This window comes from Chiroxiphia lanceolata, chromosome 6, assembly GCF_009829145.1.
Source record: "Chiroxiphia lanceolata isolate bChiLan1 chromosome 6, bChiLan1.pri, whole genome shotgun sequence".
NCBI lineage: Eukaryota > Metazoa > Chordata > Aves > Passeriformes > Pipridae > Chiroxiphia > Chiroxiphia lanceolata.
This window is the reverse complement of record NC_045642.1, coordinates 36,895,158-36,920,763: the sequence shown is the minus strand read 5'-3', so window position 1 is coordinate 36,920,763 and position 25,606 is coordinate 36,895,158. Positions and strand designations below refer to the sequence as shown.

Here is a 25,606-nt window from a genome sequence, read left to right as displayed (position 1 = left end):
GAACATCAATTATACATCAGTCTCAACTGCTTAAGTCCTCAGACAGTAGCCACTTCTAAGAGAACTGTGAAACTAATACTAGCTTTTTAAAAGTGGAACTTCTTTAGATTAAAAAATGGTGTTTGCACATTTCTTTAAAAATTCTAGCTAATCAGTGTTTATTTAAATGGTTTACTGCATAGACATGTTACACATATACAGGCTATGCAAGATAACAAAATTGCGCCATTCAAATGTGAAAAGGACAATTATATTTTTGGATAGTAAAGATGCTCAATGCTGCTGCTGCTGAAAGGACATAATTTTTCATTAGAACTGAGTAGCACTATTAACCTCAGCCATCTTCCATATTTTTGCCACTTGATTTCACTTGGGAAAAATAATTTTTCTCTGAGAGCACAGAAAAAGGGTAAACAATAAAAGAACAAAAGACTTCAGGAAGTAGGCCAAAACAAACAACGTTCCCTACTTAATAATATTGCAATACTTTGTCAGCCTAATTCAGTCCGGAGTCTGGAATCTATTCCCTGTGAACATATTACTGTTAAAAAAAGAGAGAATGGAGCTTTAACATGGCACTCAGTAGTCAGTTTATTTTACAAGTGTTGAAGGCTAGTTGAGAAAGTGGAAAATTTTTGAAGATCTTGTCACATGCTCTAAATATGTCAAACAGATCAAGAACTAAAGCTCTGAATGTGTATTTAGGGATAACACTATACAACAATAACTTTTTTTTTACACTCCTCTTGCAGCATGGTACTAGTGAATGCACCCTGAATGCTCTTCCTTTGTTTGATCAACTGCAAAGTATTCCTGAGGAATTAATTTTCATCACGTTTTAATTCTTTTTCTCATTACCATCCAGCAGGAGCATAACATAGAAAATTGCAAGATTCTCCTGCAGTGCAAATCTTCAATATGTCACCAGTATATAAAGCAGTAAGCACCACAAAAGATGCACAGTGATACATGAAAAAGACTAACACAAAAGAGAACAGAAATATCTGAATTCAAATTAATTTATGAAATATCCTGTATACTTCAGTGTAAATATCCTACTATGTAAATTTTCAGTAAATATTATCAGATGATAAAATTCCTGAAAATTGAAAAAAACCACGCAACAATGAAAAAATCAGAAATTATCTTGTTTGTGTAGTTTCGATAAACTATACCGGGAGACTCTTCTGTGGTACTAGCAGTCTACAGAAAAAAAACACCAAAACAAATAACCACAACCCTAAAAAAGCAGATGCAAAAGTCAAACTCCAAATCTCCCACAAATCATGGTTGTTAGTAATTTGAGTCATTTTACTGAAAAGCTGCACAAACAGTTGTACTACCTTCTTTTACCTTACCTGGCACACTCAGTTCAGTCTTCTATCACTTGTTCTCTCAGGAAAGGATAGTAAAAACTAATTTTTTCCCTCCAAACAAGATCTGCTTTAACTGAAATGCTCCAACCCGCTACACATGTGTACGGGAAACAGGCCTACCCTAATCACTTTTCCTCCTTGTTCAGTGACAAATGCAGCAGAAAGTATCATCACCTCTGGAGGCTCTACCCAGTCGGAGCTCTAAAGCAGCACAGAACTTCTTGTTTACATGTAGACATCAAAAACAAGTTTCCTGTTCTCTAGTGGTTTCGGCCAAAAATCTAATCACGAACACATGCATGGAAGTGGTAGCCATCAGTTTTAGGATATTAGGTCATTGAATTACGAGGAAAAAAACTTGAAGTAGACATTTACTGGAATTTTCAAAATCATTATTTGAAAAACAGCAGCTAGTTCTCTCTGAAACTCGGAGTGTGATCAGACTAACAGGACCATTTTGAAAACACTATAAAAACTTTTTAAAAAGCATGAATGTTGGCACAAATTCCCCAAACAATGATAGCAGAATACAGGACTGAAGAACATGTTTATTCAGCATCCCTGTATAGACAATGGAGAGAGACAAGAAGTCCCAGAGGGTGAGTCAGTTCATAAAATACAGAGGTGCCTCTCTCTCACCACTGACAATCTAAGGCAGCTCGAATAATTAACTTATAGGAACCTTTGTTAAGTGCATTAAGAAACATGGTATTCATCTGAACTGACATACAAATGAATCTCTAGTTTGATTAGTTCAAAAAGTTCAGGGGGAATGATATAAAGCCACTCAGTATTAATTTGGACCAGATACAGGACTTGGGAGAACTTTTCAATAGCAGTGGAACAGAGAAGGAACACTGAAGCAAAACAACACCGGTATTTTGGAGATTTTTGGTGCAAAGAAACCCATGCACTAAACTTTGATCAGGAAACATGGTGGATCTTCCTTTTGTTCTGTATCCCTGATATTTAATGCACTGCAAATGAAGTAGTGAATTCGCAGGACAACAAATTGGCAGACAAGTGCTACTCTGAGTAGGCTGTTCTTTCCAATATGTATATTTAAAATAGAAAGGTCAACTGCATCCAGAAAGAATGTTTAGAACTTTCAAAATTTTTAATATCAAAAGTAAAAGTGTACAATGTACGTAAATACCAGAATCTCATATGAGAAGAACCATGTTGGTATAAAAGCTGTCAGTTTCATATGTGGAGTATTTACAAGACCTCAAAGAACTATGAAATTATTATTTTTCTTTTTTTTTCTTCTGCAGAAAGCTTTTTGGCTGTGGAAGTGTCTTTAAGCAGATTACAGTTAAGTCTAATCTGTTCCTTAGCCAAGATCACCTAATTCTTTTCAAACTACTTTTTAAACTTCTGTTTATCATGAACACACATTAAAATTTGCTATCCAGACTTCTTGCTTAAATGTGATATCTAAGATAAACCCTAATTGCATGAATTTATTGTAAGTTATATTACACGCACATATGACTGTGATTATTGAAGTTTATTGATTTTCTGTGAATATTTTTGTCATTAAAATACATAGCACTGTGAAAAAGAACAGAATTTTTATGCATGCATATGAATGAAAATTTGTTTATTTAATGCTTAAAATATATTTAAGAAGTATTTTTGAAATACCTGTCTAATATTTATGTAGAGCTTTTGATGATTTAACGAATTGTAGTGAAAAGACAATATAGTAAAAAGAAAATATAATGTAGTAAAAAGAATATATAATGTAGTAAAAAGAAAATATAATTCTATAGCCCCAGATAAAACTTTGAAAATACATTTTCAAAATGGTAGTAAACCCCTGTCTCTCTTTTGCAAATTACAATCTGTTGGATAATGTTCATGAACATCAAGTGATTCCTATCGCTCCAAACATTTGTTATTGTATTCCTGAAAGGAATAAGGGAAGTGGTCTCAGAGCTTTGCAATGAAACACTTCTTTGACAACAGCTGAACTTTTTCCCAGGCAGAATAAACTTTTGATGAAAAGTTCTGGCAGCAATGTTGAACATCAATCTTCATGAACAGTATACAGGATAAATAATCCAACTGATATTATTATAAGAAGCACTTTGTGAGTATTAACTAGAGAATTCAGAGCTTAATCCAGTTTCTTACCATATATTCAACATAATTTAATCTAGTGTTATAGATGAAAATTTAAATATGACAGGCTCAGGAAATACAAAATGCAGGTTCGCACAGCCATTAGCTTTAAGCCTCTTTGTAGAGACATTGAATTTTATTGGATCAATGCTGTAAGGATATGCTGCTGTGGCTACAATGCAGTTAAGTGACAGGCTCTGTGAAAAACATAAAATTCAATTTCCTGGCTTCTGCACATTGTTCATAACCTCTTGAATTAACATAAATATTTGTAATGAATATAATATTTGGCATTCCACACTGAATTGTTTTGGTTTTCAGAAAAACAGATGATTTTTCATTGGAAGGCACCTATGTAATCCACCAACTACTGACTCAATTTAATGAAGTGCTGTATATTAAATGTATTTCAGATCTTTATATTCATAGCTGATATTTTCAGTTCCTGGTTTGTATGCTTTGTCTATTGCAAAATGCCTAAAGAGGTAACATATTCTAAACTTTAACTAAAACCCCTGGGGAAGGGGGATTGATTGAAATGAGAAAAAAATGTTTTCTGATAGTTTGCTTCTCTTTTCCCTTCACAGTCCCTAGAGTATCCAGTAGAGCTTCATTCCTGAATGATTTGTATTTGCTTACTTTTAGATACCACACTGATGCTTGAGGACTCACATAATTTATGAAACTTAACTGAATGTATTTAACTATTGCGCTGAATACAGAGAAGAAAGCTTATGATGAGGAACAGCTGCAAGGCTCTACAATGCACAAAGATCAATCACCCTAATATTAAAGATGTGAGTCACTGGGGTGTTGAAAAATATAATTAACTGTTTCCTAGACCACATCACCTCAGATTAGGTCAAAGTAATACAGACCGGCTGGTCCATGATCCCCTGACCCCAAATGTCATTGCTGCAATTAATATGGACCAGCCAAACAGGACCACCAAGGATCTTAATGAGTCAAGCTTTAGACAAATACCTGCTCTTTACTACATCTGTGAGGAATTTCAAAGATATTACCTAAAACTATTATTTTCATCACATTTCTTAAAATAAATCAGATTTATTAAAAAAATCCCAACTTGTAACACATTATGTAGACATTTATAAAAGAGTTCTCTGCATGCTGTGTACACAAGTCAGAATGGAAAGAAGCAGTTGAAGGTTTGCACCAACACACATGCATGCACAGTCTCCTCCTCAGGAGTGCATTTCTTTCTTTCAAGGCAGGAGGCAGGTAGGGGGCAAGTGGTTATTGAGTTAATTTGATATTGGCAATACCTACATTCAATTCCCTGCTCTATTACAGAACAATGTGGTCCATAATTTATGGGAAATTGTCTCAGCTGTAAAGCACAGTGCACTGGTATGAAATTCAGCTTTAAATAAATTGATTTGTGTCTATGTAGCTGGCTAACTGCAAAAGTATAAATCTTACATATATACTATGTTTAAAGCAAGACTGCATATCTTTTTTTCATAAAAAATCATGAATTAAAAATCTGCTTCATTCCATAGCACACAATATGGAAATAACAGTCTTGCTCTGCTTTGCAAAGCTGCTGTAAAAATATACTTCAAAACCAGTGATGTATTCAGATGGCATGGGATGAACACTTACAATTCTAAAGAATTCTAAAATACATTGCTACTCTAATACCTGCAAGATAGCCAGTGAAGTCCACTGATTTGTTTCCTTAGCAAAGATTTGTCTTCAGAGTAGGTGTGAAAAACATAAAGGGAACAGGTATTTTTTCTTACTTTTAGAAACACTTAAAGTGACTCTTTACCCGTAACTATTATATGAAAATATTGTGATGAAAAAGGGACAAACAGTATTTACATGAAATGTGTAGCATATAGGCAGTATTAAATCACAAAGACGTGTTAGCTGTCCACATCACAGAAATCCCTATATTCAGACTGAACTACTTACTTCTGAAAGCAAAAATCCTTTCCAGTTGCACAACACAAGTAATTCAATGGTTTCTGAATTAAACCAGAAAGGAAGTGGTTTTTCTTTAGGAATTTTGGAGCAGCTTCCTGAAACTGTATATTGTTTTCACAATGCATGAAAACTACCCCTAACATCACAAAGGTTATGGAAGACTCTTGTTAGTCCTGATCAGTAATATAGGGAAAAGCTAAATCTGTCTATGTGCTGTATGCTGCAAAATTGGCTATAGTTTACTCATTGAAACAAATAATTTTTAACAAATAGCATTTTCTTGTGACACTGCAGCTGGTACCCCTATGCACCATAGCAGCATTTCTCTGCCAGCACAGCATTCCATCATTATGTTTTTGGTATTAGGGATATATATTTCCACATATACATTTATTGATTCAGCCAGATTAGCAGTTTTTAACTGTGGGGTTTTTCTATCCATTTTTAAGTGACTAAGAAGAATTTTTTTAAACAGAAGTTGTTCAGAATCAGGTTAAAAAATGAACACAAAGAAATTTGAGATTCTAGAGTGAAATATTTAGCAATAATTTCTTTACCTCTCAATGTCTTACTATGCAGCTGTGCTGAAACTATCACCATATAATGACATTGGTGGCACCTCAAAGACCAGATTTTCTGATTAGCCATAGACATTTACCCACCAAGTTCTGGCTCCTACAACTTACAGAGAGGAAAATGCCTGACTCAGGGGACACCTACTAGAAGGAGTACAGCATACTGATGAATTTTGTCATTGATCTTTCTCTACGTATGTGCCCTGCTACTTTGCAGAATCTCACCAAAGAAGACTTATTCTTTGCCTTATTGGCTAAGCCTCCAGATGAAGACTTAGAGTTGCTCCAGTAACTACTGCACCAGAGAACAACACAGGGCAAATTTCCCCTTGGTGATAAACACCATATTCAAAATGGTACTTATGATTTCATTCATTCTGGGCAGAAGTAATAGATTCCATACAGGTTTATATTTAAGGGTAAGTACTTGTCTCAAAATCAAATGAATACATGGGGGTCAGTGCAGGCAATGGCATCTCTGTAGCCTAGAATGTGTTTTGCATCCTAGCAATGGCCAGTCTTATTCTCCTTTGCTCTCTGTCCAGTGGTGCAGAGCTGCAGATAGACCTATTACCTATTAACAAATGGCACAGCTATTAGGAAAACATGAAGGAAAGGAATGCTGGGGTGCGAATACAGCGCACAGCAGGTATTGGTCACTAATGAACAACAGAGGCTTGAGGAACAAGATGATATCACGTACGTTCTTGTGTATGATGCTTGGTATCAACGTACACTGCAGCTGGTCAATGACATATCAAGATCTGATGATAGTGGTTCTTATTCCAGCATTCTCTTTGTCTGAAAAAGCCATATTAAAATATTTCTTGATTCGTACATTGTCCTTGCTTCCGGTGACAACTAAAGAGCATCTCTCAGAATCTTAAATTCAGATTAAGTTCTTTACTCTGTTTTAGTTTAAAATTGCATGGAAAATTCTCTAGGCTCTATAGGCTCCTTTTTATGCTTCCTTCTCTAGGAAGTGTGATGCTTAAGAGACTTTCAAGTCTACAGTTGGATCTTTGTGCTCACAAAGAATACAGTGAAGCTTCTTGATAGTCTTGCTACCTATGCAAAATCAATTAGAGGACTGGGTTCTATATTTGGAATATAAAAAAATTTCCCCCATCCCAAAAAATAGGTTTTCTGTGATTAGAAAAATATGCACATCCAGGAGCTTGATGCTCACAAAAAAGACAACAAAGCTGTCTCCTAGTTCTGGAGTTAGAAGAAAATTGTTGATAAGTTCTTGACAAATGAGAAAAAAATCTGCCTCTAGACCTCTAGAAGAGAGATTCCAGAGACAAATATATTAACTTGTTTTTACAACACAGACCCATGTTAGCCTGATGCTTTCTTGTTGAACCTAATAATGTGTAGTAACAAATGTACAACTTTTAAAAAATCATGCGCTCGTGTTTGGAAGATATCCACAAATGAATTTGCCCACTTTGTTTGCAAGACTCCAAGGGGAAAGATGAAAAAATGTGCCTTATTTCTATGTTTGATTTCCACATGCAAGTTTTTTTTAAATTTCATTTTTTTTTCCTCTAAAAACCCCCTTTATTCTTGATAATACACAGCATGATCAAGATCAGATTAGTTATGTTTATTTTTATATTTATATTCTCCTGTTTGTCTACCTTCTGTCTAATTTCATAGTGTTACATTCTCTTATATCCCTGAAAGACATTATTCTAATCTAGTTATTTTTAAGACTCTCTTCACATGCTTCATCATGTCAAGATCCATTAAATTTAAGCATAATCAAACACTGTTAATCTGTTTGAAATGTCTTCCTACTCTATCTTACGATTTCCTTGTTTATATAACCCAGGGTGACAATGCTGTAGCATTGTGTAGGGCTTCCTGGTGAAATGTTTGTCTACTATGACAGGGAAAAGAGACACTTTTTTCTCCCTGTGATTAAGCCTAAATTGTGGTTTAAATGAAAGGGCCTTTTATTACTTGAGGTATTCAGCAACTAAGCTTTTTTTATGTGTACTTTTTTTTTTATTTTGGAGCAAGATACAGGAAGGAGTAAGACACAGGAACATAAGTTTTGTTTCCTGTGTGTATTCCTGTTCAATGAGGTTGTTCTAAATAAACATATGATGCAACTGGTGTAAGAGTGAACTTTCATTAAGTTGTTTACAGGGCTTGTATGGAACAACTTTTAGTGTTTCTATAGTATGTAGCATGTGGTTACATGGTTTACCAGTCTTTTATTTGTTGAAAATAAAAATGAAATGAAATGTTTCTTAATTTGAACTCTGACCCGAAAAGCTATGATAATGTGAAGTTAAGATTGCAAGACAGTGACTGTAAATGAAAGGAAAATATATTTCTAATTATTTTAAAAACCAGCCTGATGAACTGTTAAAGTCCAATTTTTAAATCCAAACATTTTTAAGTAAGAAACCATGATGCATAATGGTAGTCCTCCTTGCAATAAATTCCTTTCCTGTGAATCTTCCCTCTTTCCATTTTTACCTTCCTCTCTTCTTCAGGTTCCTTGTGATCCCCTGCATCATTTCATTCCTTCATCCTCTCTCCTTCTGCGTAAGATACCAGGTTTCCTCATGCTCTGGCTTTTCAGTGTCATGCAGTGAAACCAAAGCAGCAGCAGTGACCAACACCAATAAACATTAAAAGATCAATGATAATTTAGGTAAGAAATCTATCAATTCCTTATTCCTATAGGCAGTCTCTCTTAACTCATTAAATCATTACTAGCAAGGAAACTTCCACAAAAGAATACAGGAGAGGTGTTTATCAATTGTCTTATATCTTCGTCTCAACAATCCCACCTAAGTTTTACCTGGATGTGTGTAGGGTCTTAGCATTCACGCAGCAATTATTAAATAATTTAGGTTAGCCACAATTTAATTATTCAAATTATATTGTATAACAAATTTTGTGGATAAAAATATCAAACCACATAAAAGTATGGTAGAACAAGTGATAGTGGGACTAATTAATCTGACAAACTCACTTAGCATCTTTTCAAATAGCAGAGAAGAAAGTCAGTAATCATTCTAGCACCTAGATAAATTTCTAGCTCAATTTTAAAATTGCCTGTAAACCTGTGTCCTTTCCACACTGTTGGACATTGCTTAGCTCACAAATAAATCTCTGTCATCCTTACTTTTAGCCACTCTGCTTGTTCTCTGCTTTGACTCCATAAGCTTTAGAAACAACTGCTGATGGATAGTTAACAGGCTCTTTTTTTAGGCTGTATCCGCTCACAGAAATGCTGTGACACCCATTCCTACAGGTCAAAATCATGCATAAATCACAACACATATATCTGATTCTGCCTGGGTAATATTTTAATTCCCAGGCCCTGGATTATTTTTTGAACTGTCAAAGAATTTCACTGGAAATGAAATGGAGGTGCGGACAGCAGCCACCAAAATATTAGTGCTAAGTAACAACATAAACCACCCTTGATGTGTAGAAGAACAAAGCTTGTAAATTGGATGCTTGTATGTATTAATAAGTGAACAAGGAATTTGCACTTCAAATAATTTGCTATAATAAAAAAAAAGTAACTAAGAAACAATATAACTGATTTTTAATAGCATAGATATTTTGTTAATGGAATTATCAATCTAGTTTCGAGAAAATCACAAAACTACAGCAAACACACTGGCTGCTTGTTGAAAATTATCCACATTGGAATAGTGAAAATCATGCAATCATTTCTAAAGAGAAAACACATGTCATATGCTATAAGAAAGTATGATTCTGGAACCCAGAGATTTCAGGTCACTGCAGCCCAGAACTTTTTAGAATTATGTGACAGTGACATTCAGGAGACTGTTTAGTGAAATAGTCCTATGTAAGCAACAAAAAAATGTCCTTCACACAGGGTATCCTATTCAAAAACACCTAAGAAGTAGCCTTAAGAAATTACTGAATAAAACTGTGCTGTGTCTTCCTTTAGGCACAATGACTACCTTACTTTTAGTATTCCCAGAATGGGAAACGCCTCTAAGCAGTTTTAAGCAGCAATGACTGCCTTGTTCCAGACGCACTGTGCTCCTAAGAACCAGAGAGCCAGTGAGGACAATTGGCACAAATACGCACAATGCCAAGACACTCATGCTCATCTGAATGCATCAAGCCATAGCAAACATCCTTGAAGCATACTTTGGGATAAGCAGAGGCTGTCCTATCCCAGAATTGATCAAGTAGAGTGAGATCAGTTCGGAGCACAGTGAATAAAGAAAACAAAAAAACCTCTTCCCTCCCAAAGCAGCACACTTTTTGCCCAAAGAAACAGAGTATGCAGATATTTGACATCAAAAAGTTTTATCCTGCAGTATTTCAGATTCTGTTTTAATGTTATCTACCTTACATGTCCATGATCAGTTTGCCTGTAGGCAGAAAACAGTTTTGCCAGTCTAAATCAGATTTTAACTTGCATTCCCAAGATATCATAAAGATTAAAGAATCAGATTTTTTGATGACTCATTTATAAAAAATACTACATTGAGCTGTCTCAGATTTTTAAACTTGAATATTGATTTTTTTAGGCTTAATGTTTTTAAATGTTTTGTTCTAATTATCTACAACATTTAGCAGAAAGTCATGGAAGATAATAGTCTTTTCCTTTTAGAAATGCTGAAGCAATTTCAACAATTGGAAACATTAAAAAACCCAAAATAAAAACAAAACAACAAACCAAAGAATTTGGGATATTTACTGACAGTATTCACAAAAACCATTTAGATCTTGAAATGTTACCATTTTCTCATGGACATAACTAGCTCATCAGAAAATCCCTAACCAGTTGTACAGCTAACATCTGCTTTTTGTCTCCAAATGAGTACCCAGGAACTTATCTGTGAAACTATATTGTCAATATTTCAGATATCAGCTTCATTTTCTTAGCAGTTTGGCCCTAACACAACACCAATCCCAGATCCAGACACATCTGCATTTCCAACTCAAGTGTCCCTTTACTTTCCATCACAGCCTACACGTCTTCCCTCTTGTATTTACCAGTTGGTTTTTCTCTTTCTTCCTTGGTTAATTTTTTTTCAATGCTCTGCTTTTCTTTCAGGAGAGAGATTATGGGGCCATGCAGTCCACTTTAAATATCATTTGAGCATCTGAAAACAGCAGAAAGAAGAAATGCTTTCACTTTTGTAGACCTGTCTTTAATAAAGAATGTTTTGCTGTTTAGTAAGAATGCAAATACCAAAGTCTACATTCAATTGTAGAAACAGGAGAAGTTCACATATTCTTAACATAAATAGATTTGGTTGAATGTTCAATATTAAAATCTATGTCTATATATATAATATGTAAACCACATCTGGATATGAGAGCTACTCTTTGCAAAATTTGAGGTTCCTGCTCAAACTCAGAAGCGTGTGTGTAGTTTGGCAATGTGTAAGATGAGGAAAACAAAAAATTTTAGTGTCAGAATGCAAAAACGGGTATTGGCCTGATTCAGTAACAAAAAGTGTCTTTGCCTACTTTAATTTTTGATGTGTTGTTGCAGGTTGAAGAGATAAATTTTCCAAACGAAAAGCTGTTGTTATCTTCAGCAGTGCCTTGGAAAATTCCTCTTCTACAGATTCCTGCTCTGCATGGAAGTGCTTATGGAGTCCAGCAGAGGTGGAACTCACCCAAGGCACAAAGGGCTTATGCCAACTCGCTTTCTTCCTAGACAGATGATGCCTTCCCTCTGAGATAGAAAAGATACATTTCTTTCAAGGGAGAAACAAAAATTACTATCTTTACATCTTTCAATTCATATGCACTGTCTTTTCTGGATCCCATTGGAACATAAAAAACAGCTAAAAGCAGATGTATTCCACTCTGATCTTGGGAAACCAAAGAAGTTATCACAGCATTGAGCCCAAAAACCTTCTGAGTAAACAGTCTAAGTTTGAAAAATCAAAAAATATTATCTGTCACTTTCTTGGCTTATTCATACTAATGACTACTCATTTTTGCAACTAAAATTTGAGCTTTATTTTCAGGACTACTTTCTATCCAGTTTCCAGCAAATAGTTCTTCTTATTCTTTATTTGCTTTTGTTCTGTTTTTTTCTGCTTGCCAAGATACATTATGCTATTGAGCATACTGCCAAGCAACCTATTTTTCAAAATACTGATGACAGAACTAGATATGATATTCCATTATCTGCCTCACAAAACCAGTAGTGAACATCTCCTTGTAATCAGATGTGTTCTACTCTCTTTTTAAACATACAAGAACTAAATTTTAGGTCAACAACTTTAACCTAAAAACTTAAACCACCTATGTCAAATAGACTGCCTTACACAATATTCTTAGGTATACCCTGCATTACTCTTTGCTGAATGTTTGAATTTTTTTTTTAGTTAAAACACATGCACCATAAAATTGTTTGTGTTGAAAAGAAGAAAGATAAATGGACAACTGGCTGTTGAAAAAGGACCAGTTACATCACAGATAGAGAAAAGCAGAAAACAATAAAAATTTTATAAGGGGATGGATGCCAACGGATGGAACAGAATTCCATCCATACAACGCAGTAAGCTGAAAGAAGATAACAGTTTCAGAAATGCATCTAAGCGAAGGGTCAAGTATACAATGCATGAGAACATACAAAGACCACTATTCACCCTTCACACTGTGGCAATACAGAGCAATTAAAAGTAACATTACAGCAATGCTACCGTGGGGGCAACTGGGAGAGGTTTTCATTAGGTGATAGTGACATCTTCTCCTGACTGCCCTCTTCCTGTATGTATCCAGATGCATAAACTGTGTAGCCATGTGTGGCAAACTCAGTTTTTCCCCTGCCAAGTTCAAGGTGGCAGTTCAGGTACTGCTGACTGCTGAATTGATCTGCATAGGTACAGTGAAACCTAAACTTCCAGTGGTTTTTCCAATTGTGCATGCACAGTTTAGTAACCAGGCATGCACGCTGTATCAGGTCACAGGGAACAAAACACACTGCTGTGAATGGTCTTTTCTCTTCCCTGGCATCAGCACAACAATTCTCCCATCTCATGAAATAGATGACATTTCAGTCAGCACAACAGGCCAGGTTGTACTCAGGATCACACCATGTAGTTCCATTGAATCCTTTCATAAATGGCACCTGTATATGACTGGCTGACACAGCATCGAAGAAATCCTGCCCTCATCTATTCTGATTACAAAGGTGTATTCCAACACAGCTGACACACTAAACAAAAAACGCAGCAACCTACAACTTTTAAAAAATACTGTAATATTTCTTTTTGAAGAAACGCTTGTGTCTGCACACAGGATCTGCAGATTAAGCCACAACATATGAGTCTTTTCACTTGATTTCACATAGATGAGAAAACCAAGGATATCTAATTCTCAGTTTTGTTACTGCTACCTCTGCTCTGGTTATTTGAGGAGGGCAAAAGAGCTGCGTCATGAATGAGTGATTTAGGTCACCATCAAAGGCATCAGCAAAAGTAGGCTTAATATGAATTTGTAAAAGCACTACTTAAAGTCTGATGGCAAACTTCACCTCTATTAGTTACTATATGGATGAAACATACAAAGGAAAATGGAATTAGAATTAGGACGATTTACACAGAGAACAAAGACACAAAAGCATAAGGGAGACCCTCCTGTTGAGTGCTTTAGATATTATTTTATATCCTTTAAATATGAACTGTTGACGAAGTCTGAGACAAAGATTCGACCTAGCCACACCTAAGCTCTCATCAAGCTTAGAAAGCAAGGGGGCTCCACTCTGAACCTCAGACTCAGCAATGAAGCAAGGCTGTGCAAGATCTTCTAATCTGTTTCTCTCACGATGACTCCTGTATACAAAAGCTGGCTGGGCGACGCGATTACGGGAAGCTTCCAGTAGTTCCCAGGTCGGAAATAAGATGACAACAGTAAAATGGGTCCTAATAAGACAGCTAATAAAAATAAAACAACGCTGCTACATTTTGGTCAAAACAGCAGTTTGCAACGAAACAGGTTGTAAATCTGATCAGCCACTGTATTTACAAACATGCAGGTAGTACTGTCATCCTTACAGGTGCCACATATAGCTAGCTTAAGAGTTTCTCTGTTGATATCTAAAATATTGACAGTTCACGTTTCCACTGCCTTCACACATCTCCAAGAAGAGATTCGAGACGAATCTTTTAGACTAAATGCGCAGTGCTGCTTGTGCAAACGGATGAGGCTTGCACTCATCCCAAGAGTTGAGAAGAGTAACTCATCCTGGTTCTTCTCCTTTCTGGCAGGGTTCTTCCCCTTTGCAGAGACTGTACCTGAAACTGCAAGCTGTTTTAGAGAAGAGATGGATGCGAGCAGCTCCTTGCTTTTTCCCAAAACCTACACGGACTGGTGGAGGCGGCGGCACGATGCTGACGGGAGCAGCCGGCCGAGGCCAGGCACAAGCGCCGGGGCCAGACCGGAGCTCCCGCTCTTTTGGCACTGCTTTCCGTTCTCGGGGGCAGCCGCCGCCGCCCTGCCCGGGAGAGGCCACCGTGCTGCCTGCCAGCAAGGAAATCCCCGACTCTCCTCAGGCTCTGCCTCCACCTGCCTCTTGAAATGACAGGGAAGGGGAGGCTCTCAGCACCCGCCAGCACCACAGCCCACTGACTGGGCCAGGTAGGGAGACCAAAGACGGCTGAGGCCAAGCTCCGCCGCGGGGAACCAGCAGACCCCACGTCGCCCTCGCCTGCCGGGGCCGCCCGGCGGGACGCGGCCGCCGTTTGGTGGCGGAGCGGCGCGGCCCGGCCCGGCCCAGTGGGGCGCGGGCCCGTCCCGGCGGAGGGCGCGGCCCGTCCCGCCCCCGCGCCGCGCACGGCGCCAACAGCCCGAGCGGCGGCACCATCTCGGCGGCGGCGCTGGGCCGGGCTCCCCTTTCGCGTCTTTCTCGCCGCCTTTTCCTGTCTGCATCCTCTCCGGTCCTCCCCCCCCACCCCCACGCCATTTTCACCCGGGAGGAGATCGACGGGACTTTCCTGAAACTTCGGGGGGGAACTCGGCTGGCGCCTCCGGGGGGCCCACAAACTTTTCGCGGCGGCGCCCGCCTCTCCCTCTCCGTCCCTGACCCTTCGGCTGCGGCGGCTGCTCCGGCGGGAAGTTTCCGATGAGCGCCCCTCCGCTGATCCGGCCGCCCAGCCCGCTGCCGCCGCCGGGGGCTGCTGCCGGCGGCGGCGTCGCCTTCCACCTCCAGATCGGGCTGAGCCGGGAGCCGGTGCTCCTGCTGCAGGACTCCTCGGGGGACTTCAGCCTCGCCCACGTCCGGGAAATGGCTTGCTCCATCGTAGACCAGAAGGTAATAAGAAAGACCCCAAGCGAATCCCCTCCCTCCGCCCCCGGACGCTGCCCGCGGGCGCTCTTGGTGGCTGTTAACTTTCCCCGTGGCTCTGCTCCGGGGATAAACGAAACCCATTCCAACTTTCCTGCCGCCGGCCCCGCTTCCTTCAACCCGGCGCCCCGCATGTCTCTCTGCCGTCCCCCCCTCTCCTTCCCCCGGCCCCGGTGCAGAGGAGGCTCCATGCGGGGTTCTCGTATGGAGCTCCATGACGTGGAGCTTGACTTTTATTTTGCTGGCAGTGGATGCAATTAGCTGTGCTAACTAACAGCCGTTATTAAAAACAAACTCCGGCCGGATGTATCTGCCGCTTTTTAATGCTGCGGAAGGGAAGGGGGAGTGCGGGGGGGCAGAAGGCTGTCAACTGTGATGGCAGCGCGGCGCCCCGGGGCAGTTCACGCTGTCCCGGCCTCTGCTGGGAGAGGAAAGTTTCCACTGAAAAAAAAAAACCACAACCGAACAGTAACAAGGGAAAACCAACCCCGAGAGCCCAGGATTCAAAGCGGCGCGCAGTGCTTCGCACGCCTGCCCTTGTGCCGGGCCCGCCGGCGGAGCCGCCACTGGGGGCTGGGGCCCCGCAGCGCCCCGGTCCTGCCCGGCCGCGGCGGCGGGCGCTGCGCCGGGGACGAGGGACGGCGCTGCCCTGGGGCTGGCAGGTGGCCGCGGCACAGGGCGGGACTGAGTCAGCCGTGACTGGCGACTCCTGCGGGCGGCGATGGGTCACTGGTGCGGGGGTGGCACAGCCCGCGGGGCACTCACCGCAGCCCCTCGGGAGCGGTACCGTCATCAGGCGCGGTTCACCTGCGCTCCGGTAAAACTCGCGCAACACGCTGAAATCCGCCACACTTCTGCCTGAGCCTCCGCTGCCTTTGACTTTTCCGACTTCTCTGTTTTAACAATTGAATTGTATAATAAAGTTTTACTTTATACATGTTTCTTGTGTGAAAGACCCACGTAAAAGTATCATAGTGATTGGAAGGGAGAAAAAAGGCAGCTTGAATATTCGGGATGGTTATAATGAAAAAAAATTGGCTTCCTCTTCCCCCCTTGTTTTTACTGAAGGGAAATAATTTCAGGCAGGGATTTTATTTTTTTTTTTTACAGTTGATAGTTTTACCTTACATCTCTCTGTAGATCACATCAATCTGAACTTGACTCAATTGTGGAACTTTTTTTTTGTCGAAGAGAACTAATGAAGTATTTCTAAAAGACTATGAAATACACATCCTTATTTCTAAATTTTGTATTCTTCATAGTTTAAGAAATAATTACCTGCTTTATTAAATTAAATTCTGGAGAAAGGTGTACCCTTCTCTTTCCCGTTACCATATTTGTTTTCAAACCTAGGCCAATACTTGTCACTTGTTCACATATACGCCGGAATGTGCTAGCAATAATGGAAAGGCTAAGATTGTTGTATTCATTGTTTCTATTTGTTATGCTTGAGTAGTTTGTTAATTTCATGGCTTTACTGTAACTTGATTTTAAACCCAATTTCCTAACAATGTACCATTGTGTAAAGAAGACTAAATGCCGGTGCTCAAAGAGTCAAACTTATTTGAGTAAGTACTGGCATAAAAATTTTGAACACTAATTTGTTGCAGTTTCTTGACTACATAAAAGAAAGCATCATTTAGCTGCTTCTCTGCAGGGCACACTTGAATGAGGAACTTTCTTCTAGACAGTTTCTCAGAGCTGAAATGTCTCCTTTCCCAAGGCTGTTGAGAAGGAATTGGCTCAAAGACAGGGAAAACTGGAAGAAAGATAGGGGTTTTTTCTTTTTTCTTTTCTTGTCAAGTGGTGGCCTTTAGCTTAAGCTTAAGTCTGCAAGTATGTCTGTATGCATTATTTCACTAGCACGCATTCGTTTCACTAAACCTGACAGGATGGTTTACATAATCGAAGTTATTAAACATATGGGCAGAGATGTTAAAAAAAATTATGTGATATCTAGAACTGTTATGAAGTAACTATTTGTGTGTTGTAGGTTCATGATTTTGTCTTTTCCTGAAATGATTTGAAGGGTTGCTTAGTCTTGATTTTATGAGAAAGATGTATTTGCTTATCATAATCAAGCAGGAGCCTACACTGCAAAGTATATTTTATTGAAATCTCACACTATTTTCAAGTTTCTTAGGGTCTGTAAAGTAGTGGCCTACCCAGGGAACAGTTTTCTTCCAAACTCTGTATTTGGTCTGGATTGTTTCAGCAGTATATAAGGATGAGAAATTGTGATTTTGTTTTTCTCTGTGGCTTTCGTCTTTGACTGCTAAAATCAACGCTGTGTCTGTGGTGTGCTGTTAAATATTTAAGCAGTTCTCTTGTACACAACTTTATTTATAGGATTGTGCTGAATTTTCTTCAGTATCGGTGTCAGATGATTTGTTTATAGACAGCCTCTTCTATGGTAATGTGGATATACCTGATTCGAGATAATTATGACCCTTATTCTGCACAGGTTTATACACCTGCCTAATTTACTTCTGCTCAAAATTTATGTTAAGTTGAACTAAACTTCTCAAAGTGTGAAGAGTGGAGCATGTGTAGGCCTGAGTAGTATGTTAATATAGTGTGTGTGTATAGTTGTATTTATGAATGTGTGTGTGTGTGTGTGTATGTATAAACCCACCATAATTCTATATCTTTATATGGTGGTTTTGTATATGAATAATATATATGTGGGTTCACATATATAAAATTCAAAGCTATGTATAATTTAGAAGTTTATATTTCCTTATAAACGTGGATTTGCATTTATTTACCCTAGAGGACTAACTTTTGCACTTCAGATGCTGTTTAGGTTTTCTAATTTTGGTAGAGAGTATAATTATAATTATACTGATAATCTAACGTACACGATGTGAAAAATGGAATAAGCAAAGTGTGTCTTTATTGTCCGTGAAAGGCATTTTTTCAGGAATTCCGTGCTGAGATACCTGTTTAGAAACTTCTGTTACAAAATCTGAAGATCAAAATGGTACATACCAGTTTCTGGCATAAGTTCAAATACATTTAAATCTGTTAAGAGCTGTTCTGAAGACAAGGAAATTTGATTCCTCTGAGTTTGTGTATTTTGTTTGTCTCACTTAGAACCAGTGACATGAAAATCCTGAGACTTGTCAATGGGGGGGTATTTTTTCTGAAGTTGAAATGAAATTTTAACATTTAAAGGATGATGTAGTTGACAATAAATGAGGATCAACTGTAAAATGTGTGCCAGTGTTTGACTTCTGGGCTGACTCCCCCGCAAGAACAGTGGGAGGATATTGTAAAATACAATCTTTGTTTTTTGAAGAAGAATAGTATGAATTATTGCCCTTTTTGTGTTAGCTGCACACAATAAAACGACTTCTCCAGGGCAAAAGAATGCAAAGAGCACTTCAATTATCTGGAATTACCACGTTACCAAAGACTTTTTACTAAAAAGAAAAAGGAAGTAATCTTTATACGATTCTTTAAATACAAATTCATAGAAGGTTAATTCAAAGAGGAATGTAGTTATTGTTTGTATTTTCTATTTATTGAAATTCTTTGTCATTGTTATATCTCACATATGATATATTGGGGTACTGTTGTGGAATTGGCAAGTTTTGAAAACTTTTGAATTTTCAAGTAAATACATAGTGTAATGTTATTTGACTGGAGAATGTGCGTTTTATAAAATAGCCCTTAGGTCAGCCATTTAGATCATATACTGGATAGACCTTCAGCTCTTGAAGGCTTAGAAGTTGTGAGCAATATGAAGAACATACAAAAAATACAAGAAAATAAGTTGATCTGAAACAGAGGAGGCAAGGTTTGAACTGCATAGTCTGTGTGTGGTTCAGACTGATTTATAAAAGTAATGTTGCAGATGGTTCAGTGGTTTGGATAATTCTGAAATTTCATACTAGAGAAAAAATAATGAACAGGAAGGCTGTTTTGGGAAGGGGAAAGGGCAAAAAGAAAAGTGATAAAAGGATGGGTCAAGTGGCATACTGCAGCTGGAATACTGTACCCACATTCATCTTTACGTAAGGTATTTGGTGTTAAATTAGGAGAATTGCTAAAAATCAAATCAAGAGCCTTTTTAGAGTCTCCCTAAGAATTGAACCAAACACATTCAGGAAAAGGTATGCATCCATTTGCGCTTCTGGTTGTTGTTATAAGGAAAATCTAACTTACTCTTAAAAAAAAATAGGAAAACAAAAATGAGCTCAGTTTTGTTTTCTCAGACTGCAACCTCTAAACTTGGGGTCTGAGCAAAGAAGGAGAAAACCTTTTCTAAAGGTTGACATGAAATTATACTTAACCTTTTATGCAAGGGTTTCAGGCAGCCATGGAAAACATATGGAGTTTGTTTGAACAGCTGATTTTTTATTTGTTTGTAGGTACTTTTTGTTTGTTTGGGTCTTTTTTTTTTTGTTTTTTCCTCCAAATCTACAAATTCTCCTAAAATAAACAAGAACCTGATGGTAATGAAATCAATTCCTTTAGAGTGGGATAGGAACTGAGGGTAAATAATATACTAGGAAGATTTTTAGCCTCAGGATAAACAGAAAAACTGTGTCAGGTTTTTATTATGCTGACCAAAAGTCATATATCTTCGTTCAGAAATATGTAGACATTTCGTGTATTCACAACATTGTTGACTGTCTTTTGCTGATGTACACTGGTAACAAAATGTTAATTTTTTTCCCCCAAAATGAACCTGTCTCAGCACTGAACGCTTTCCTTTGCCTGTGTTGTGAAAGCACTAAGTTGTTAAATTTAATTTGAGGAATGCAAGGGGCCTTGTCGTTATGCATATAAACATTTTCCAAAGTGAAAGTACTTTACTAGTAGTCTCTCCCTTACAATCTCAAGGGAGACTTTTGATGTTTACAGTTTAATCTTTTATTGACTTTACATTTGTTGTTCTCCGCCCTGGAAACTGTAAGTCAGTGTATGTCACATCAGTTTGTGGCTTAGTTAAAATTACTTTTGGAGCCTATGTGAGAAGACTCTAGAAAAAACATAACTTCAATGAAAGGAAGTCAGTCTGAATTTGATTTAAAAAAATGTGTTTTTTTTAAAGAAATGTTAACATTGTTATATAACCTGTCAGGCATCCAGATGAGGAAGATGGGACTAGTGCACCAAATGTATGTAGAGCATTTGAGAAATTCCTAGCCAAAGATTAAAGGCTATTGAGTGAATTATCATAGAGTAAGAAATAAGTTAGAGCTCTAGATGAAGGACAGGCTTGTAACCAGTTAATATCTCAATTTTTAAAGGAATTACAGAAGAATTGTGTTGATCTTGTGTTACTTCTACTGATTGTTCCCCCAGGATATACATAATTTCCATAATGATTTTAAGAAAACAGAAGATGGATAAGCATATGAGATGTTTCTCTTACTGCTGATGAGATTCAGCTCTATTGCCAGAGAAAGAATGGAATTTATTAATGAAGTTTCAACATTCGCCAGACAGAGGTACCTATGTGGTCATAGTATGGCATGTGCTTGGTGGATTTGAAATACCCAAGGTCTGACTCTGTGTCCCATAGAAGACTTACTGGGTTTAAACGACACAATTATCTGTGAATGCACAGAAAACCCAGTGTGTCCTGAAAAGGTGGTGAGTTTGTGCTTGTATGTAGGTGATCTGTGCTATGGATTATGTGTAAAACACCCTGCTATGTGTCAAATCCCTGTATGGATTTGTGCAGACTTTGTCCATAGGTGTTTTCCCATGATTTCGGGAAATCCCTCACAAACATCTGAAGCTATTTGTTCTTATCTAGATTTTTTTTTCCCCTGTGTTTGGAGAAATCTGTCTGTATAGTTACCATGTGTTTTATACCGTGGTTACTTGTAAATAAGCAAACACACTTATTGAAGTCTGCATTCTGATTTCTTGTTTCTTATTTTTACTGTGTTTTGTCTATTGCAGTTAAAAGCTTTTGCCCTATGTCTGTTTGCCTGCTTTGTGGTTTTTTTTGGTTTGTTTTTTTTGTTTTTTTTTTTTTTTAGTGACTATGCTGGCAATTATTTTAAGGACATCTGTGTAATTTTTAAGACAGGGCTATGTAGAATTAAAAATTACACCTGTGACATTGAGGACGTTGAGGCTGAGAGTTGTCTGTCTCAAGGAACCTGTAATAAGCACGTGCATTGTTTGTAGATTTTTAAAAATTACTTCTGTATGATGCTACAGGCCATCACTTGCTTCTTGACTTTGTCCTCTGGTTGACATCAGAAAGGTTTATATTGACATTATGTAATATGGTTGCAGTTACATAGTTGCAATAAAGTATATAATTAAAATCTTTTTTTCAAGTGTTTATCCAGAGTGTAGGTGAACTATTCCCTAAAATACTTGATTAATCTTCCCATTAGAACAGTGTGGCTGTATATATGCCTTTAGTCAGTGTTAGCAGTTGACTAATATTTGGCTCTTACTCCTTGAATGAGGACTTCCCTTTCTTCTGGAGCTACTACATGCTTTTTGCATAATATCAAATTGTCAGAAGTCTGTTTAGGGTGTTTTCTAGTAAAATCATAGAATGGTTAGGGTTGGAAGGGACCTTAGAGGTCACAGAATCACAGAATTGGTCAGGGTAGAAGGGACCACACTGAGTCATCTGATCCAACCTCCCTGCTCAAGGAGGGTCATCCTAGAGCATGTGGCACAGGATTGCAACCAGGTGGTTATTGAATATCTCCACCGAGGAAGACTTTACAGCCTCTCTGGTCAACCTGTTCCAGTGCACAGTCACCCGGACAGTAAAGAAGTTCTTCCTCATATTCAGGTGGAATTTCCTGTGCCTCTGTTTCTGCCCGTTGCCTCTTGTCCTGTTGGTTGGCACCACCGAGGTGAGCCTGGCTCCAGCCAGGCTGATGTGCCAACAGGCACCTCCCCTTCAGATACTTATATACATTGATGAGGTCCCCTCTCACTCTTCTCTTCTTGAGGCTGAACAGGCCCAGTAGATAATCTAGTTCCAACCCTCCCTGCCATGGGCAGGGAACCTTCCACTAGACCAGATTGCTCAGAGCCCCATCCAACCTGGCCTTGAACACTTCCAGGGATGGGGAGTTCACAGCCTCTCTGGGCAAGCAGTGGCAGTGCCTCACTACCCTAATAGTAAAGAATTTCTTGCTAAAACCTAGTCTAAACCTACCCTCTTTCAGCTTAAGGCCATTCGCCCTTGTCCTGACACTACTGCCCATAGTGACTACATGACTACTACTACATGAGTTTGTGAAAATTCCCTCTGCAGCCTTCTTGTAGCCCGCTTTCGGTACTGGGAGGCTGCTATATAAGGTCTCCCAGCAGCCTTCCCTTCTTCAGGCTGAACAACTCCAGCTCTCTCAGCCTGTCTTCACAGGAGAGGTGATCAGTTGTGATCAACTTATGACTCTTCTCTGGACTCATTCTGAAAGTACTCCAGGTGGAGCCTTACTAGAACTGAGTAAAGAGGGAGAATCACATGCCTCAACATCCTGACCATATTCTTGTGGCTAGTGGTGTCCCTGTGAATGTGCAGGATTTTGCAGACTAAACCAGATTTCTTTCACAGGCTTTCAACTTTTTTCTTCCTCATACAAGACTTTTAGTATTGCTAAGTGAGCTCTTGCTTTTTGAGACTTTTCTTTCCTTTTAAATATTTCTATCCATGAAACAGTCTAAGATGATGACAGACTTGATGTCACTCAAAAACTATGTATAGGATTAAAATAACTTGTATGTACAAGTATACCACTCTTTGAACTTTTAAAGTATAAACTGTTAAGTATGCACTTCAAGTCACCTATTTCGTGAAACATATTTTTACTTTCTAAATGTTCTTCTAGTTTTATCTGCTGAAACAACATGTAAGGTTGGAAAGGTAGTATGGCTATAATGTAGAGATAATGGTGTGGATATATTGTAGTGATATATGCATAGACATAGTTAGACATAAATTTCAGTCTATATCACTGTTGTCTACTTTGTCTTCCTCCATGTATTTGTAGCTTCCTTTTGCTTCTTCCTTGTATTTCTGTTTTCTTCTTCAGCTGAGAAAACTTTGGTCAAGAGGTAAGCTTTCACTTCTCCAGCCATGCAATGTGTTTATGTAGTGGTTGTTTCTCTTACATAGCCTGTTATGTGTGCCTCTCCTGCAGTCAGAACCAGCTCAGAAACAGCATTATGACATTAAAGCTAGAACATAGCTAATTATTTTGTGAAAAATTTGTCAAATTTTATTATTTAAAAAACCAAGAAACATGAACATATGCAATCTAATCTGGATCTTGGCTGTTTCCTAAGTGAAGAAAAGAGTCATTTAGAGACTTAATACTGGTGGGCATAAAAAGACCTTCCCAATGTAATTTTAAGCACAATGTGTGTGCAAAGGTATGTGAGGAGAAGCTGCAAACTGTGACCATAGTTGCAGGCTGTAAACTTTTATCTTTGTACATTTTAAAAGAACTGTATCTGAACACATCCTGTGCAGCCTGAAAGCATACTCTGTTTCTTCTTTCTTCAAGTTACAAAAAAAAAGGCAACCTTGAGAAATAATTTTTTTCCCAAACGTTAGAAATAGATGCAAAAATGCAGACAAGACACAGCTGGGACTGGGAGCAACATTCTGGCTATGAGGTAACTTGTCTGAAAGATGCTTATCCTTGAAAATGGCAACTTTCATATTGCCTGATCTTCTTTTACCACCTGAGAAATCCTTCTACCTAAAACCAGAAATTACTAATGTATGTGGGTCATAATGTTCAAGTATACCATGGTCTCCCTCTTTGCAGCATTGAATATCCTTCCGTAATTTATGGGTGCTAGGCTAGGATTGATATTCAGGCCGAAACATTTCCAAAAGCACCATAGATCCTTGGGGCCACAAAGGATTGTTTATATGGTTTACACTTCTTAAATTGTGATACTGATCCATGGGATGAGAGTCTGTGAGGTGAGTGAAAATTCACTGATAAGGAGGACAGTGTGAGTTATTGATGAGGTTTTCAGTTTAGCTTTAATAATTTTTTCAAAGCAAAAGCTTTCACATTTTGCTGTGAAGTTCAGCTCCCCTCTGCATCAGCTTTAAAGGGCTACATTACAAGTTTGCTCTCTGTTTACATGATGTGACTCTAATTGTGCTGACCATTCTGTCTAATGTTGCCACTGCTGATCTTACCTGCCTGAGGATTTCATATAGCCACCAAAAGTCAACTACATCTAGGAAAATGTGAAAACTATATGCCAGAGTAATAAAAAGAAACCTTTTAGATATTTACAATGTATGTGAACTTATGTATTTGCATTTGTTCTGTTATGTTTATTATACCTGCCTTTAAAAAGAAAGAATGCAGCAAAATATTTAGAATATGAGTAGGAGTCTGTCCAATTCCAAACCCACACAGTTTTCACTGCATTTTTTCCTAAAAAGTTGGCTGTCTTAAATTCATACAAAAAAAAAAAAGGAAGTAAAAAAACATGAATGAAAATTGAAACAATCTGGTCAGAGTCTGCACGTGTGCTTGTGTGGGAGTGAAGAGACTAGGTTAGGGAAGAAGATCTCTTGATTTTATACTATGTGTTTTTATCCTGGTTTCTGGAGGAAAATTAAACATTGCTGTCTCTGTTATCCTCATGTAACAGTATGTCCACTGGCCACTTGGTCACAGGAAGCTTGGTAAATCATTGTAGCAGCAAGAGTTCAGGTAGTCATAACATTGTTAGGCAGAAAGTAATAGTAAAATCAAACAGTTTGGAAAATAAATGCTTGTGCTCTACATCTAGAAATGTATCTCTAGTGTATGTTTAATCTGTGTTTATGATCATGTATTTTGTTTTCATACCATGTGAACTTAATCAAGGGAATGACACATTTTTCAAATCTGCAAGGAAATGACAGTGTCCTGACTTTCAGTTCTTAATATAGGTTAAATGATTATACCATATAAACCTCCTCTTTCTTCCTTTTATTTGACTACTTTTATTTGGCAACTCCCACAAAAACGGGGAGGTTCTGAGCTGTATTCTGGTGCTGAATTGTGGTTCTCGATGTGAACTAAGTACTTACGAGGAGTTACAAAGATCATAGAGCTAAACTCTTCTAGCTAGTGACAGAGGCTGAAACCAGGAACAATTACTGTGAGTTACAGTTGGAAAGAGATTTAGATTGGACATCAGGAAAAAAACTTCTTTGGTAGGACTGTAGTGCGGTGTTGGGATAGGTACCTGGAGAGATGGTGGAAACTTCATCCTTCATTTTTGGAGTTGGGTAAACA

The 25,606-nt window shown here is 38.4% G+C and overlaps 1 protein-coding gene across 4 annotated transcripts in view; it reads left to right on the top strand.

Moving 5' to 3' along the window:
- Positions 1–13,882: 13,882 nt before the first annotated feature.
- PRKD1 (protein kinase D1) overlaps positions 13,883–25,606 on the top strand; it is a 121,604-nt gene continuing 109,880 nt past the window's right edge. For 2 of the 4 annotated variants that reach the window (XM_032691534.1, XM_032691532.1), the window contains exon 1: positions 14,857–15,320. In XM_032691534.1, coding sequence (XP_032547425.1) covers positions 15,132–15,320 — 189 coding nt within the window. In that variant the 5' untranslated portion in view covers positions 14,857–15,131. Of the gene's footprint in view, positions 13,889–14,569; positions 14,648–14,856; positions 15,321–25,606 lie in introns of those variants that run through there. The other 2 variants (XM_032691533.1, XM_032691536.1) reach the window with 2 other exon arrangements.